The sequence below is a fragment of the Fulmarus glacialis genome, unplaced genomic scaffold (assembly GCF_000690835.1).
Source record: "Fulmarus glacialis isolate BGI_N327 unplaced genomic scaffold, ASM69083v1 scaffold12242, whole genome shotgun sequence".
In the NCBI taxonomy this organism is placed as follows: domain Eukaryota; kingdom Metazoa; phylum Chordata; class Aves; order Procellariiformes; family Procellariidae; genus Fulmarus; species Fulmarus glacialis.
This window is the reverse complement of record NW_009198578.1, coordinates 40,506-53,831: the sequence shown is the minus strand read 5'-3', so window position 1 is coordinate 53,831 and position 13,326 is coordinate 40,506. Positions and strand designations below refer to the sequence as shown.

Sequence of the window (13,326 nt, the reverse complement as noted above, 5' to 3'; positions counted from 1 at the left end):
AAAGATTTATCTGTGATGAGGTAGAAAGCCATCTGCACTAGTACCACTGTCATGCAGACTTGCCTGTGTGTCCTAATGAGGCTGCACCTTTGGAAAACAAATGCATACTTAATTGTACCTTACAACAGGCCATCAGCAGCGGGGATGAACCCAGAGGGGCTGGCTGCAGTTAGCTGCACCACCAGAGTTTTATTCGGCTTTGGGAATGGGCTGTTCTCAAGGGCTCTGCCAGGTTTTCAGACCAGATCTCCTGTAAATATCTTTAACTGTTTCAGTGACCTGCCGTTGGTAGGTCTTATCTCTGCCTGTCCTGTATTACTGCCACACAGCCCCTCTGCAAGAGATGGATACCTGCCTTACAGAGGATGGGGCTGCTCTGAAATGGCCTCGGGAGGAGCAGCCTGGGGGAGGCTTTCCTGCCATGGCTGACCTCTGGTAGTGGCGGGGTAGACGTTTCCCCCTCCTCACACAGTGCAGAGGTGCTTGATGTTGGCACAGAGGATCAAGAGGCAGGCTTGGGCTATCACATGCGTAACCTTCACAGAGGTTACCAAATGCAACCTTTACTAAAAAGCTCTTCTCAAACTTGCAGACTGATGCTTTTAAAATTAGGTGGAACCAGGGTGGCTCTTGAGCTGCTGACATGTCACAAGAGCTTTGTTAGCCAGAGGGCTTCTGAGCAATACAGATCTTCCCTGCAATGGCTGAGCCACCACCCACACTGTGGTGTGTCCCTGCTGCTATTGTCATCTCTTATCTGTGAACCACATCCCAGAGACCCCCTGTCCTTGGCTCTCCCAGTTTGTTGGCCCTTGGCCACATACAGGTTTCAGGGCGTGGCTTACTGACTCTGGAAGGTTTTTTGATCTCCTGTGAAGGTGTTTGGACTCTGAGGGAGGGCATCCAAGGGTTGAAGGAATTGCTTCTAAGGGTTTTTTGTTGTGGTGGGGGTTTTTTTGTCTTCTTTCCACATGTGTTTTGTAATATTTTCCAAATGTAAATAATTTTAGGTGTCCAGTCTTGGGACAGAAGTGTGTATATATGCAGATCTCAGAGCCATGTGTTCTCACTCAGCTCTGACCCATCTGTGACAGGCACAGGACAGATGTGCTACTTCCTACTGCAGATTTTTGTTTGTTTTGGCAAGAAAAGGGCTCCCTGCCCACACTGTCCCCTCTCTGCCATCACTTGTTCCCTCCGCAGGGGATGCGAGCCGGGAAGCCTACCTTCCACCTTGGAGACGAACCCAAGGCTGCGTTTGAGGTCGGAGCAGATGGAGTGGAGGCACCAGCGGAACTTGGCATCGCAGCGGTATTTGTTGGCTCCGCAGGTGTCGTAACAAATGTCCAGCTGGTTACAGCACTTGGTCATGGCAGGGATGCCCAAATCTAGCTGGGGGAGGAGAGAAAAGAAGTGTCCCTTGGCTGCTTCCTGGCCTCAGATTCAAACAGCTGAAACTGGGTGAGGTTTTGCAGAGCCCAGCTAGCTTCTTTTCCAGAAGTTACCCCAATAGCTGGGGCAGCAGGAGGGAAAACATGCTTCTCCTTCACCATGAGAAGAAAGCAGTAACAGTAATGCAGGTCCAGTGCAGGATAGACCACATTCCCTTCTCTCCTGTCTGTCATTTCTGGGGATTAACTTCTGGTAGAGAGGTGGGGAACAACCCCTCCATGACCATTTGCTAGTTCTCATTTGTCAGAGCTCACCAGAGAGCTTCCTGTCCTTGTTAGCAGTGGCAAAGGTCCCTTTTCTCTTTCCTCATTTTCCCACAACCTGACAAGTCCTGCTTCTTGGCCTAATAAATCTGCTGTAAGTGTTATTAATGCTTTGTTTCTCACAGATGCGCTTGTAAGGCCAAGGATAAATACAGCTCGGTCAGGGGAATTCTGCTCGCTTGGAGGTAAACAGCAAGCTTAACTAATAACCATGGGGGTGATGGGGCAGTAGGCCTCTCTCCTGGAGAGACTGGACTCATTAGCTTGTTATAAATTCTTCCCCTTTTTGGCCTTCCTCATGTAATATTTAGGAGATGAGTTTTTTCTTGGTTGCGCTCAGCACTTATGACTGCCTGCATAAGGAGGAGGTACCGCAGAAATGCCCACAAGGTTTGCAGTGAAATGTAGTTTAAGGAACTAATCTAACATGAAAAATGGGCTGTAAAGGGAGGGTTTTTCAGAGCAGGAATCTGCCTAATTGCTGCAGATTTCATGGCAGCAGTAATGCGTGAGCTAAATAGTAATTCCTGCTCTTAGAGCCTCCTGGGAGTGCTTTTCCTGGTGATTTCAATATGATTTCATTAATTGCCTTTAAAATAACAAGTGGGTGCAGTATTAAAGCCCACAGTTTTATTTCAGTGCTTGGTAGAGGCAAAAGGCATGGGAGGGAACGAAGGGCCAGATTCAAGTATTGCTGTTTGCACATTATGCTATGTCACTGAGCTGCCCAGCATTGAACGTGCTCCCTGTCCTATCACAAGGGCGTGGGATTGATCAGGACCTTGATAAAAATGTGTTTCTCCACACTAGTGCTCTGCTTGGCCAGGTACCCCCTTTTCTTCGTCTAGTGCTAACCTGCTCAGGAAACTTTCTCTTTTGGTACCTACCAAGACAACCAGAGCAACAGGCCAGTCCTTCATAAATGTAACTCCTGTCTACGTGATTCCTGTTTCACTGCCACCAGCAGTTGAGATCTTAATGCCCCCCTGACTGACAGTAAGTTAGGCAGTGCTCAGACTGACACGTTCGCCTTGCTTGCCGTCGGCAGGCAATCTTTTGGCAGTCCCAGGCAGATCGCTTGTCCCCTAACAGCACGTAAGTGTTATTTCCTCCCTTTTCCGGAGCTCTGGCTTCAGCTGTGAAGAGAAGCCATCACACAGTCGATGCATAGCACAGCTAAGCCTTTTCCCTCCCCAGTATTATTAGCTGGTTACTAAGATTAGAGAATTGCATCATTTGGGAATGGTGGGTGTGGCAGTACATACACTTTCGGGTACCTTGAGCCCCAGAAAATAGGAGCTACAGCCGTTGGGTTCTTGGGGTTTGTAGTGAGGTCGTGGCATTGGAGCCTTCCCTGAGAAAGAAAGGAAAAATGTTAGGAAAGCTGATCTTCCCAAGAGTAGCACCAAAAAGCAAGGAGTGTCAGGCAGCTCCCCTCCGGTCTGCATTCCCAAACACTTCATTCTCCTTCAGAAGATGCAGGGAGTGAAGGATAGGTAGTAGAGCTGGCTGAGACACTGACCCTGCTCTCAGATCAGTTCTGTTGAGGCTCTAGAGCCTGACTTAGCTCATACATCCTCTGGCATGGCCACTGGAGCACTGTGTTGTGTGTGAACGGGGTCCCCAGCACTTTTCAAATGTTTAAACTGGTCTGAGTCCAGTCCCTAGGTCTGGGACTCTCCCCAAGCTCTTACAAATGAGCAAGTCCCTCTTTGCAGCATGGGGTTTTGCAGTTGAGCAGCCCTCTGTGCTAGAGCTAGTGCCTCAGACCTCCCAAATCTCCTAGGAGCTTTTTCACGTGCTTCCCGAGAGCTCTGCGCAACTGGGATCACCCAGATGTGTTTTTAACTCCTCCAAGAAACTACTAGCTAAACTACTAGCTTAGCAAGGGGATTCCTTTCCATCATCAGTTCACTCTCAGAGCGTCAGTGAGCTGTGGATCTCTGCAAAATAGTGCTAGACCTTGCATGTCTGATCTTGCTCTGAGTAGGAGGTTGTCTTGGTCCATCTTCTGCATGTGGTAATGCACTGCCACGTTTTGCAAATAGTTGCTATCCCTTTATCTCTGCCTTCCCTTATTATGCACCTTAATATGCATAGAAGAGCAAGAATTTCCACTGTGAATGATTATTTACCCAATGTAGAAAGAGTCAGCCAGCTAACAGAAGCTTTAGCAGCAATTTAATCTGTTTTACTTTGGTTTGAAGGTGTGCAAGCCCTCCTGTCTGCCTGCCAGCCCATCCTGGGGCTTTGCGTATGGCTGACAGAGTGCTCTGGGTGTGAGGGGTGGGCGCCCAGGGTTGGGGAGGAAACTGTCCATGTGGAAAGGAGATCTGTCCAGAGAAGGGCAACGAAGCTGGTGAAGGGTTTAGAGAACAAGTCTGATGAGGAGCGGCTGAGGGAACTGGGGCTGTTTAGCCTGGAGAAGAGGAGGCTGAGGGGAGACCTCATCGCGCTCTACAACTCCCTGAAAGGAGGTTGTAGCGAGGTGGGGGTTGGTCTCTTCTCCCAAGTAACCAGCGATAGGACGAGAGGAAATGGCCTCAAGTTGCGCCAGGGGAGGTTTAGACTGGACATCAGGAAAAACTTCTTTACTGAAAGAGTGGTCAGGCCTTGGAACAGGCTGCCCAGGGAAGTGGTTGAGTCACCATCCCTGGAAGTATTTAAAAGACGTGTAAATGAGGCGCTTAGGGACATGGTTTAGTGGGCATGGTGGTGTTGGGTTAACGGTTGGACTTGATGATCTTAGAGGTCTTTTCCAATCTTAATGATTCTATGATTCTATTCCCCACCCTGTCTCATCCTCTTTCTCAACCCCCATCTCCATCTAACCTAACACCTCCTGTTTGGGGAGGACGAGTAGCCAGGCTGCTTCTGTGCTTTGACCCTGCTGTGCAAGGAGCTTGTTTAAAGGTGGGAGAGGATTGTGCCTTGGAGAAGTCGTGGAGACCACCCCTCACAGAGTTGGGTTTCTCTGTGTTGTCCCTTGATGTGCGTTCAGTGCTTGGTCTGTTTCTGTCCCAGCCGGGTTTATAAAAGGGACATCTCAAATGCAGAGTGAGGTGTTAAAACAAGACATTTGAACCCTGCTCTGGGAAAACTTTGTAAGCTGTGTGAATCCTCCAACAGAAACGTGTGTGAGTTGAGCTTTCTGTAAGTCCACCACCTCTAGGGTTAAGTTTCTGCTCCCCTGAGCACCGCTAGAGAATTTATATAGACATAAAATAAATCTAATTTAGCCCTTCAGGCAGGGTTGGGTTCTTTTAAACTCGATTCCCACTGTTATCTTCTTGTCAGCACTGATAATCATTTAAGACGCTTTTCCCCTTTTTTTCTGTCAAGGTACCTAAAGTACCAGTGGTGAACATAGCCATAAATCTACTGTGTTCTTGAGAAGACCTCACAGCCAAACGCCTCAAAAGGTCTTACATAGGAACGTTCCCAGCACCTTCTAAATTAAAAATTGCCAGAGCGGTTTTGTTTAAACAACAGATTTGCAACAAATAAACAACAAACTGAAATCCTGTCCAGCTGTGAGACGCCAATAGCCAATTTTCTCCAGTCCTACAGAAATGCAGTATGCACCAAGGATTTAGCTGTCTGCAGGCCAAGATAAAGCTCTCTAGCTGACATTACCACCGGGTGATGGCATTTGTGTGGGAAGGTATTTCTCAGTACAGCAGTTACTACTGTGTTTCTACCTTTTTGGCCCCTTTTGAATAGGTCAGATCTGCTTCATGCTCCAGATGTAATTTTCTAGTGCAGAAAGCATTGTCATTTTGAGCAGGCAGAGCTGAGTTAACAGTAGACAAAGAGCACGAAACAGTTGGCTGCAGCCCACCAGCTTCGCACCAAAACATAACTTAAGTCCATTGAGGTATGCTGACACAAGGTAGTTTCTGAGTTCATGACACATTGCACGTTACGCTATTTTGGTGGTTATGCTATAGAGAGAAGGAATTATGTCTCTGTATGGGCTGAATCTATAACCCAAGGCTCCCCAGCAATATAATGAGAGGAGGGCTGCACCCAGGTCTCGGTGCAATTCACAGCCTAGTTGCTCTTTTGGAAGGGGGTGAGAATTGGGACTCAGAATTCAAATGTTCCTGAACTGAGGTAGGAGGCAGAGGAAAGTTCAAAATCCAAGGTGGATTTTGCTGGATGGGGTCAAATTTTAATGACTTGTTTGTAATACTGACGATAAGTTATGTTCCTGCAGCACATTGTCAATTAATGGGATAAGGTGGCAAGTCAGCGTAGGAGTGAGACTGTCTGGGGATATGGAGATAATTGAGTTTCCAGAGAAAACCTTCCATTAAGCTGAAGTTACAGCTATTATAATGTCTTAGAAAGTTGTTCTGAGAAAAAAAAAATCTCACACGAGAATTGTGGTGATCAACAAAACGTTGAACTGCCTTCAAGATACGCTCTTGTAGGAAACCTGCCCCCCTCCTCTCTGAAAAACAAAGCTTAATCATTTGTAAAGCGCACCTTTGTGAACCCTTTCTCAGCTAGATAAAGTCCAAGACACCACAGTTAACCTCTCTCCCACATCTTGTTTTCTAGCTAACAGGAAAACAAAAGCAAAGCAGAAATAATAGGTGTTCCCGACTCTACATGAGCATCCACTCTGTGCTCTTGTTATCATTTATTGCTTGCCCATCCTTATAGGCATGTCTGTGATGGGGCTTCGCTAGCTGTGTTTCACCAGGGGCCCGTTGTGGTCTGCCTGCTTGCTGCAGGGCATCGCTGGGGAGAGAGACCAGAAGACAGCTGCAAGCACAGCAGGACCTGCCCAGCAGCAGGCTGAAAGGCAATGCTGATGCGTAGAAGCACAGCATTGCTGAGGAAGCCTGTTCTTTGGAAGGAGATATACTTCAGGGTACTGCCTTGTTGGCACGGCCTTAGATGAGAACTGAAGTTGAGTTTCTAATGGGAAGCGAGTTTCCCTGACGCATTTTAATATCTCCAGGCTGCTGTAGCTATGCCAAGAGACTGGAAAGCAGCCAGCTGGCTAGAACAGCTGCTGGCGATGCAGGAGGTCTCAGACACTGCGGTACTGGTACACTGGTGGAGGGAAGCGAATGTATTTCTGGGTGAATAGATGGTCTTGGGACTCCATTGTTATTTCTCTGCCCCAGGCAAGCAGGCTTTGGGCAGACGTTGTCCATACTTACTCCAGCCTTTTAGCACTGTGTTGGAGAGACTGACTTTTAAGGCTCTATTCCCACAGCCTGGACATGCCTCCTCATCTTAAGGCCCTCAGGACCAAATGCTAGGCAAAACATTGAAGTCCTGCCTGGCCAGACAGCTGAAGGAAGCTATCAAGGGATGTACTCCCAGTTCAGGCTGTTCCCCGCCTTGAGATGCCCAGAGAGATTTTGTAAGGAGGAGGAGATATTTGCCAGCAAATGCTAGTGTAACCCTAATGTCCTGATTGGAGTAATCCATCAAGTTGTTTGTTTTCAGACCTCACTAGCTGCTGAAAAATCAGGAGGAGAGTCTTACAGCCAGAACAGCCAAGTGCTTCGTGCTCAGCTGAAGGTGGATGTGGCAATCACAGGTGAGTCCTGACCTTTGTTGTGGCAAAATAAGCTATTATCAGTGTCTCTTGGCTGAAATGAAAGAAAGTAGAAGGCATGATTTTTGCTTCATGCCTGGGGAAAAAGCGATCAGGCCCTGATTCAGCAGCAAGATGGTAAAGATGGTTTGTGTTCATTCTTCTGGGCACAGACACCTGGTCTCACTGGTTTAGGATTGTCCCTGCATCGCCTCCACTTGCAGTTTGCAATATCTGTGCTAGAGACCAGCACAGGCAGATGGTCCAGCAAGACCCTTGGAGGCACGCGGGCAGTGTTTCAATAGTTTCCTCCTTCAGCCGGTGATTAATGAGTTGTTCAGCAGAGGACGAGAACAGGGCTAACAATGTGCTTGTTTGTTTTCCTTTCTAGGTAAAGCATTTTTCCAGTAAGACGCGGGATGCTCTCAGGGAGCAGGCAGGCATTTGCACTGCTCTGCGGAGATGCTCTTCCCCTTGCCCAGAGTGCAGGGCCAGGGCAGCGGGGACAGGGGCAGGGAGAGCCCCAGCCTCAGGATGTGTCCGAGACCGACGACTTCTCCAGGACTTGGTGAGTCCTGAGACTCCCTGAAACGAGCTCTGAATATCAGCCTTCCCAAACCTTGCCTCAGGCACACTGCAGTACCAGCCACGTTATGCCCACTACCAGGGTTTTCAGTCCCTACATTAAGAAGGGCAAGTCCCTTTCTGCTCTGAATTTGGAGCATGGTCTGGACCTAAAGGGAGGTTGTCACACACGGCGTGGGGCTGCCACAGCGTGGGCCTGGGGACGGGCTGCCTGATGGGCAAATGGCCTCATCCTGTGTGCTGGGGCGATGCCGTGGTGTGCACGGGGGTTCTCCTCCTCCAGAGACGGCACCCCTGGGGCACACGCTGCCACCAATGGGCCCCACAAAGCACCCGTGGCTACAGAGAGGCAGCCCTGGCCGGGGAGTGCCATGGGGCCATGGGCTGAGGGACTAAAGCTGCAGGGCTGAGGGACTAGGGCCACTGTGGGGCTGAGGGGGTGGGCTGAGGTGCCTGGCTCCCTGCAGGTCCCTGGGGCTGAGGTGCCTGGCTTGCCGCTCCCTGTTTGCTGTTAGCGTAGGGCCTGGGGAGCAGAACTGGCTGGAATGGGAGGACAGATATATACGCATTATTTAAAAACAAAACAAAAAAAAACCAACGACTTTAAGGCTGATTTTAAACTCTCCTTGTAGCCCCACTTTGACTAAGGGTGGCCCATCTGCCCTCTTGCCTTGACAGGGAGCTCGGGTCCCAGCCCTGCAGCATCTGTTTCTCCCGGCACTCTCGCTGCCGGCCTGGGAAGGGCGGGAGGTGCTTCCCTCTGGCTGCATCTGTTGGGGAGCATTACAGACAACCCTGCGCAGGCTGGAGAGGCGCAGCGTGCAGCCCGTGTTCTGGCAGAAATGGGATGCATACAGACCGAAACTGAGTCGGTGGAATCTCTCCAAAGCATGGAATCTGTGTCTGTGCAAACCAATGCTCGGGGAAGGAGAGGGGTTGAAATCACCTCTGTGCTCACGAGCATCTTGCCCAGGCGGTCACTAGGGACATGGGATGAAGCTGGGGGGAAAAGGGCTGACGGGCAGTTGTGGGTGGGCAGGCTAAGGTGACAGAGGACAGTTATTGCTGCGGGGACAGTTGTAGGAGGCTGGGGAGAGGACACAGTCTGTAGGAAACCTCCTTGCTGTTCCCAAACAGGTTGTTTCATCAGGTACCCTGCTGATGGCTGGTGCTGCCTGTGCCTCCGCGTGCCCAGCGCCCCACAGACCTCCACCGTAGGGGCCTGCCCCCCTGCACCTCTGCGCGCCCAGTCCCCCGCCCTGCTTGTGCTCCTCCTGCCCTGCTCTCCCTGAGATGTCACCCCCTTCGTCCTGCCAGGACAAACCAAACTCTTCCTTTTTGGTAAACTGCTCTAAAGTCCAAGGCAAGCGGCAGCTGCCTCATTCCGCCTTGAGTACTAAAGGTTCCTCCATGGTGACAGCAGGTCTCGTTTACCTTCCTGTTACCTCCCCTCCTCCAGCCTACGTTATTAGCCAACTCGCAACCGCTGAATAATGACACTCCGAAGGTTGCTGAGATTAGGACCGCTGGCAATACTAACCACCCCTTCTGAGTCAGGTCTGCGTGGGCTGCTCGTCTTCCCCTCCGGGGCCTCGCTGTCCACCCTGGTCCTTCTCGCCAGGGGTCCAGGCAGCTGGGCAGCCTGGTTACCTATACGCCCTTCCTGTAAAACCCGTATCCTCTCCTCTTGTCCCCCCTTGCACACAGCACAGGGGCTTCAAGATCAAGCTGTTCTTGGTGTGAGGGAAAGATGAAGGTTCAGTGTCCCTGTGCTGGCACTAGCAGAGAAGTTGTGACTCTCCGCAGTGACTTCTCTGTGCCGAGCGTAGCAGGGGTCAGGTCACGGATAGGAGCTGGCTGTGGTCTCGGGGAAGGAGAGCGCGGTGAGTTTCCGCATGAGAGAGAAAGAGGGGAAAGGGCAAGGAGAGAGGAGCCAGCAGGAGTGAGGTTCACTTACCGTATCGACATCTGTACTGACAAACGCCATTTTTTCCCCCAAGCAGTTCCAAGAAGGAGTCGAAGTAGCTGTTAACTGTTTCGAAGCTGTCCCGGAGGGCCTCGATGCCCCATTCTGAATAGGATGAGACTGCTTGGGGAGCTTGGTGGACGGTGTCCTCCTGTGTTGTTTTCTCGGTGCATTGCCCTAAGCCCAGGGTCAGGCACAGAACCGCTGCCTCGAAAAGCAGCCGCATGCTGCAGTCCAGATCCAGGCCCCGGAGCCCTTGTCCAGGCAGATGTGCAGGCAGGGAGGAGTGGGAGCGAGCTGTTGTGCGTAGGACGCAGGTAAGCACCCCTCTCCCCTGGACTTTAAACGCTGCCGAGGGAGCCGGCATGAGGTCACCACAATCAGAGTGCAAAGTGCACCATGGAGATTTGGACCAAGTTCGTCTCGCAGAGAAACGCCGGGGTTTGAGTTTGCACAATCCCGCTGGAACAGGCTCAGCCCCTGCGGCACCAGGGCTTCAGCTTCCCCAAAAGGGACCGCTCCCTGGGGTGCTGAGCGGGGTCTGTCTGCCCAGATTGTGCCGCACACGTGGGCTGCCCCCCTCTCTCCCCAACCTGTTGGGAGATGAAGAGTATCTCTTTGTCCAAAATTTCTGCTGCTCTGGCAATAGGAGTAATAGATCAGCAGCAGACTGAGGAGCACCCCTCGCCTTTTTCCTAGGCCTCCTGGGCACGTACTGGGGTGGGACGAAACACCCACCCAGCCTAGCTGCTGTGGGGGATTGCTCCTGGCAAAACCTGTGGGACCGCAGGGCTGACACGCTTGTCGTGTGAAGGGGCTTTCCGTGCCTGCACGTCCAGAACAGGCTGCCTTGCAGGAGCACGCCCAGGACAGAAAAGGGTGGCAGAGAGCCCATGTCCTGCTCTGCTATGGCTAGAGGAGCACCCTCTGCACCTCGTAGGGGTTGATCCAGCAGCTAGGAGTAGTTCAAGCGTAGAACCGCTGCATTCGGGGCAATACCTTGGTACGTCCCCTCCCGTTATAGGATCAATGACGTAGATGAGTATTTGCCTTTGATGGGACTCCTGAAGGCTGATGTTAGATGGCTGCTTGTTACAGCTTTTGCGTAACGCCAGCGTTGCCGAATTAAGCATGTAGCATGGCTGGCCCAGAGCGAGGAAGAGCTGGCACTGAAACCCAAGTCAGGTAACGGGCTTGTGGGGGAGCTGCAGGTCCTGGCTCTGGGGCGGGACTGGCCTGCCAGGACCGGGGGGCCTGCACAGCTGGTGGAGGTTTCAAAGAAGTTACTCATTAAAAGAAAACAACCAAATGAACACCAACAGCAAAAGACAACTCAAATGACTGATAAAGAGTAGGGAAGGGAAACAGCACGGGAAGGCTCTCGAAAAGCTTTTTGGATGTGTCCCAGCACAGCACTGCCTCTCAGAAACAGCCGCTCTGCAGCTGATGGGCTGATCTCTGTGGATTCCAACTTCAGCAGTCATTTCTGTCTGAGTGGCCAGGCTGTCGAGTGGAGAGTCTCCAGAGGGCAAGGGGAAGCTGGGCAGTGGGTCCTTCAAAGATACGGCAAACATAAGTGCAAATTCTGACATCGTATTGTTTTGCAGGAGAGACAGCCCCACTGCATTGTTACTTCTGAAGCACCAGAGGCCTGCGGGACCTGTCTGCCTGTGTCTTTCTGCATACGGCCATGCGTTATGTGCTCCAGACGTGGGACAAGGAGGAGGGACTGCAGCCAAGTCTTGGTTTCTCAGACAGGTAAGTCAAAGAAGAAGTGGGGAAGAGGCGCAAACAAGCTGGTAAGTCCCTTTCCTGTGAAAAGCTGTGGAGCTGGAGCCAGCTGCTGCCTTCTTGTGGCATCTGTTCTGGTGCCCGCCGCTGACTGCATTCATGCTCAGTGCCCCTCAGAAGGGGGTGTGAGGGTTCCTCAAGTCAGCAGCCAGAGGTGATTCGGTTGTACAGCCACAGCCGATACCTGCGTGGTGCCTCCCTCAACGCTGTTACATAGCCGGAGCTGCACACCGCTGTCCCAGCCCGTGGGAGGAAGCTTGGCTGCGTTAGTGGATGAGGGGACATAAAAAGTGTGCAGGAGGTCCCAAGGCAACCTCAAACCAGTTTTGTCTTTTGGGAGATGAACCCAGGGAGAGAGGCAGAGAGCACTGGGAAGGGAGGTTGGCAGTGTCCAAGCTGCATACAAGGAGGGGGAGCACTGTAATGCCTGGTGAGAAATTAGGGTGATGTTTTGGGTTGAGCTAGAGGTGCCTGGTTGCTCCTAGATGGTCTGTTCCCCCAGGCCTGGGAACCAGCAAGTCCCTGCCTCTAGTCAGCCTTTCTTGAACAGGGTGTCGTCACTGGCACAAAGCAGTGGGGACGCTCGTGAAGTGAGGACTCCCCTGCAGGAGCATTTTGCAGGGCAGGACTGGAGCGCTCGGGCCTGTCCTGCTGTTCGGACCATGCTGGGGACTGGTTTGTCAGTCATGGGTGGAAATGGGCTGCTGTCCCTGGAATTCGTTGTCAAGGAGCTCCAGTGAAGGGAAAACCAGGTTCAACAGTCCCATGCTGTGTCTTGCACTGAATGGAGCCGTTCGTGGCTCTGTTGGCTGAATCACTGCCCTGCGTGACACGCCGGTTTGCAGTCCTAGTGCTCCCCGCCCTTAGAAACAGCCTGGCAGAAGTTAATGTAAAAAAGAGCAAAATAGCTATTCAGAAACAGCTTGGAAACGTTGTGTAGAGCCCCTGGGTGGCTGTGCTTGGTGCCGTGCTTTTATGCGGAGCCTTTTAAGGGTTGCTCTGGAGGCAGTTCCAGGACACGGCTTTCTTCATCATCCCTTAGTCCCTGGTGGCTGATCCATGTGCTGCTGAACGCGAACAGAGAGGGAAAAAATGCCGGCAGGACTGCAGAGGATGCAAAACACAGTGACTGTTGCATGAGCTGTCCATGCCGCGCCACGCAGGACATGCAGCCTGGACGGGGGTGGCTCTGGTCAGGGCGTGGAGCCCGGGCTGTTTGCAAAATCAAGTGGAATTAGTTAGGAAAGCTGAACAGGGCTGGGGGGAGCAGCTGGCAAAGTGCAGAGCCTGGGAAAAGAGGAGTCGGAAACTTTCCTGCTAGGTCGTCACTTGTTGTCCCGAAGCAAAAGTTTGTGAATAAAAAAGCAGTCTAGCTGCTTTCCCAAAACGTGGCAGCCCCTTTGCCCTGCCCCGGGGATGAGCCGCTCTCCTTCCTTCCTCCTCCTTCCTTCTACCCCTCCCCACACCGGTCTCCCGAGACATTTTCAGTCCAGCTGCAAATACCTTGGTTGCACCCAAACTTCAAGATCTGAAGACCAGGAAAAAAGTAGGGTTGAGTAAAACAAACAAACGCTACACAACACCTCCCCACACACACAGTTATCTCAGGGAGTTGCTGCTCAGGCTCAACAGCTGCAGAAGTGAGGACTTCCTGAAATGGATGTGCACAGCAGGTACCTACAGGTTGTCTGACCTGGCTTGCACTGTGG

At 51.6% G+C, this 13,326-nt stretch overlaps 1 protein-coding gene across 1 annotated transcript in view; it reads right to left on the bottom strand.

The window, feature by feature from the left end:
• Window positions 1–10,052, bottom strand: part of PLA2G12B (phospholipase A2, group XIIB) — an 11,521-nt gene extending 1,469 nt beyond the window's left edge. Inside the window, exons 1-3 of the mRNA XM_009572966.1 lie at window positions 9,818–10,052; window positions 2,981–3,069; window positions 1,227–1,392 (exon numbers count right to left, since the gene is read on the bottom strand). Of these exons, the coding sequence (XP_009571261.1) occupies window positions 1,227–1,392; window positions 2,981–3,069; window positions 9,818–10,052 (490 nt within the window). The remainder of the gene's footprint in view (window positions 1–1,226; window positions 1,393–2,980; window positions 3,070–9,817) is intronic.
• Window positions 10,053–13,326: the final 3,274 nt, after the last annotated feature.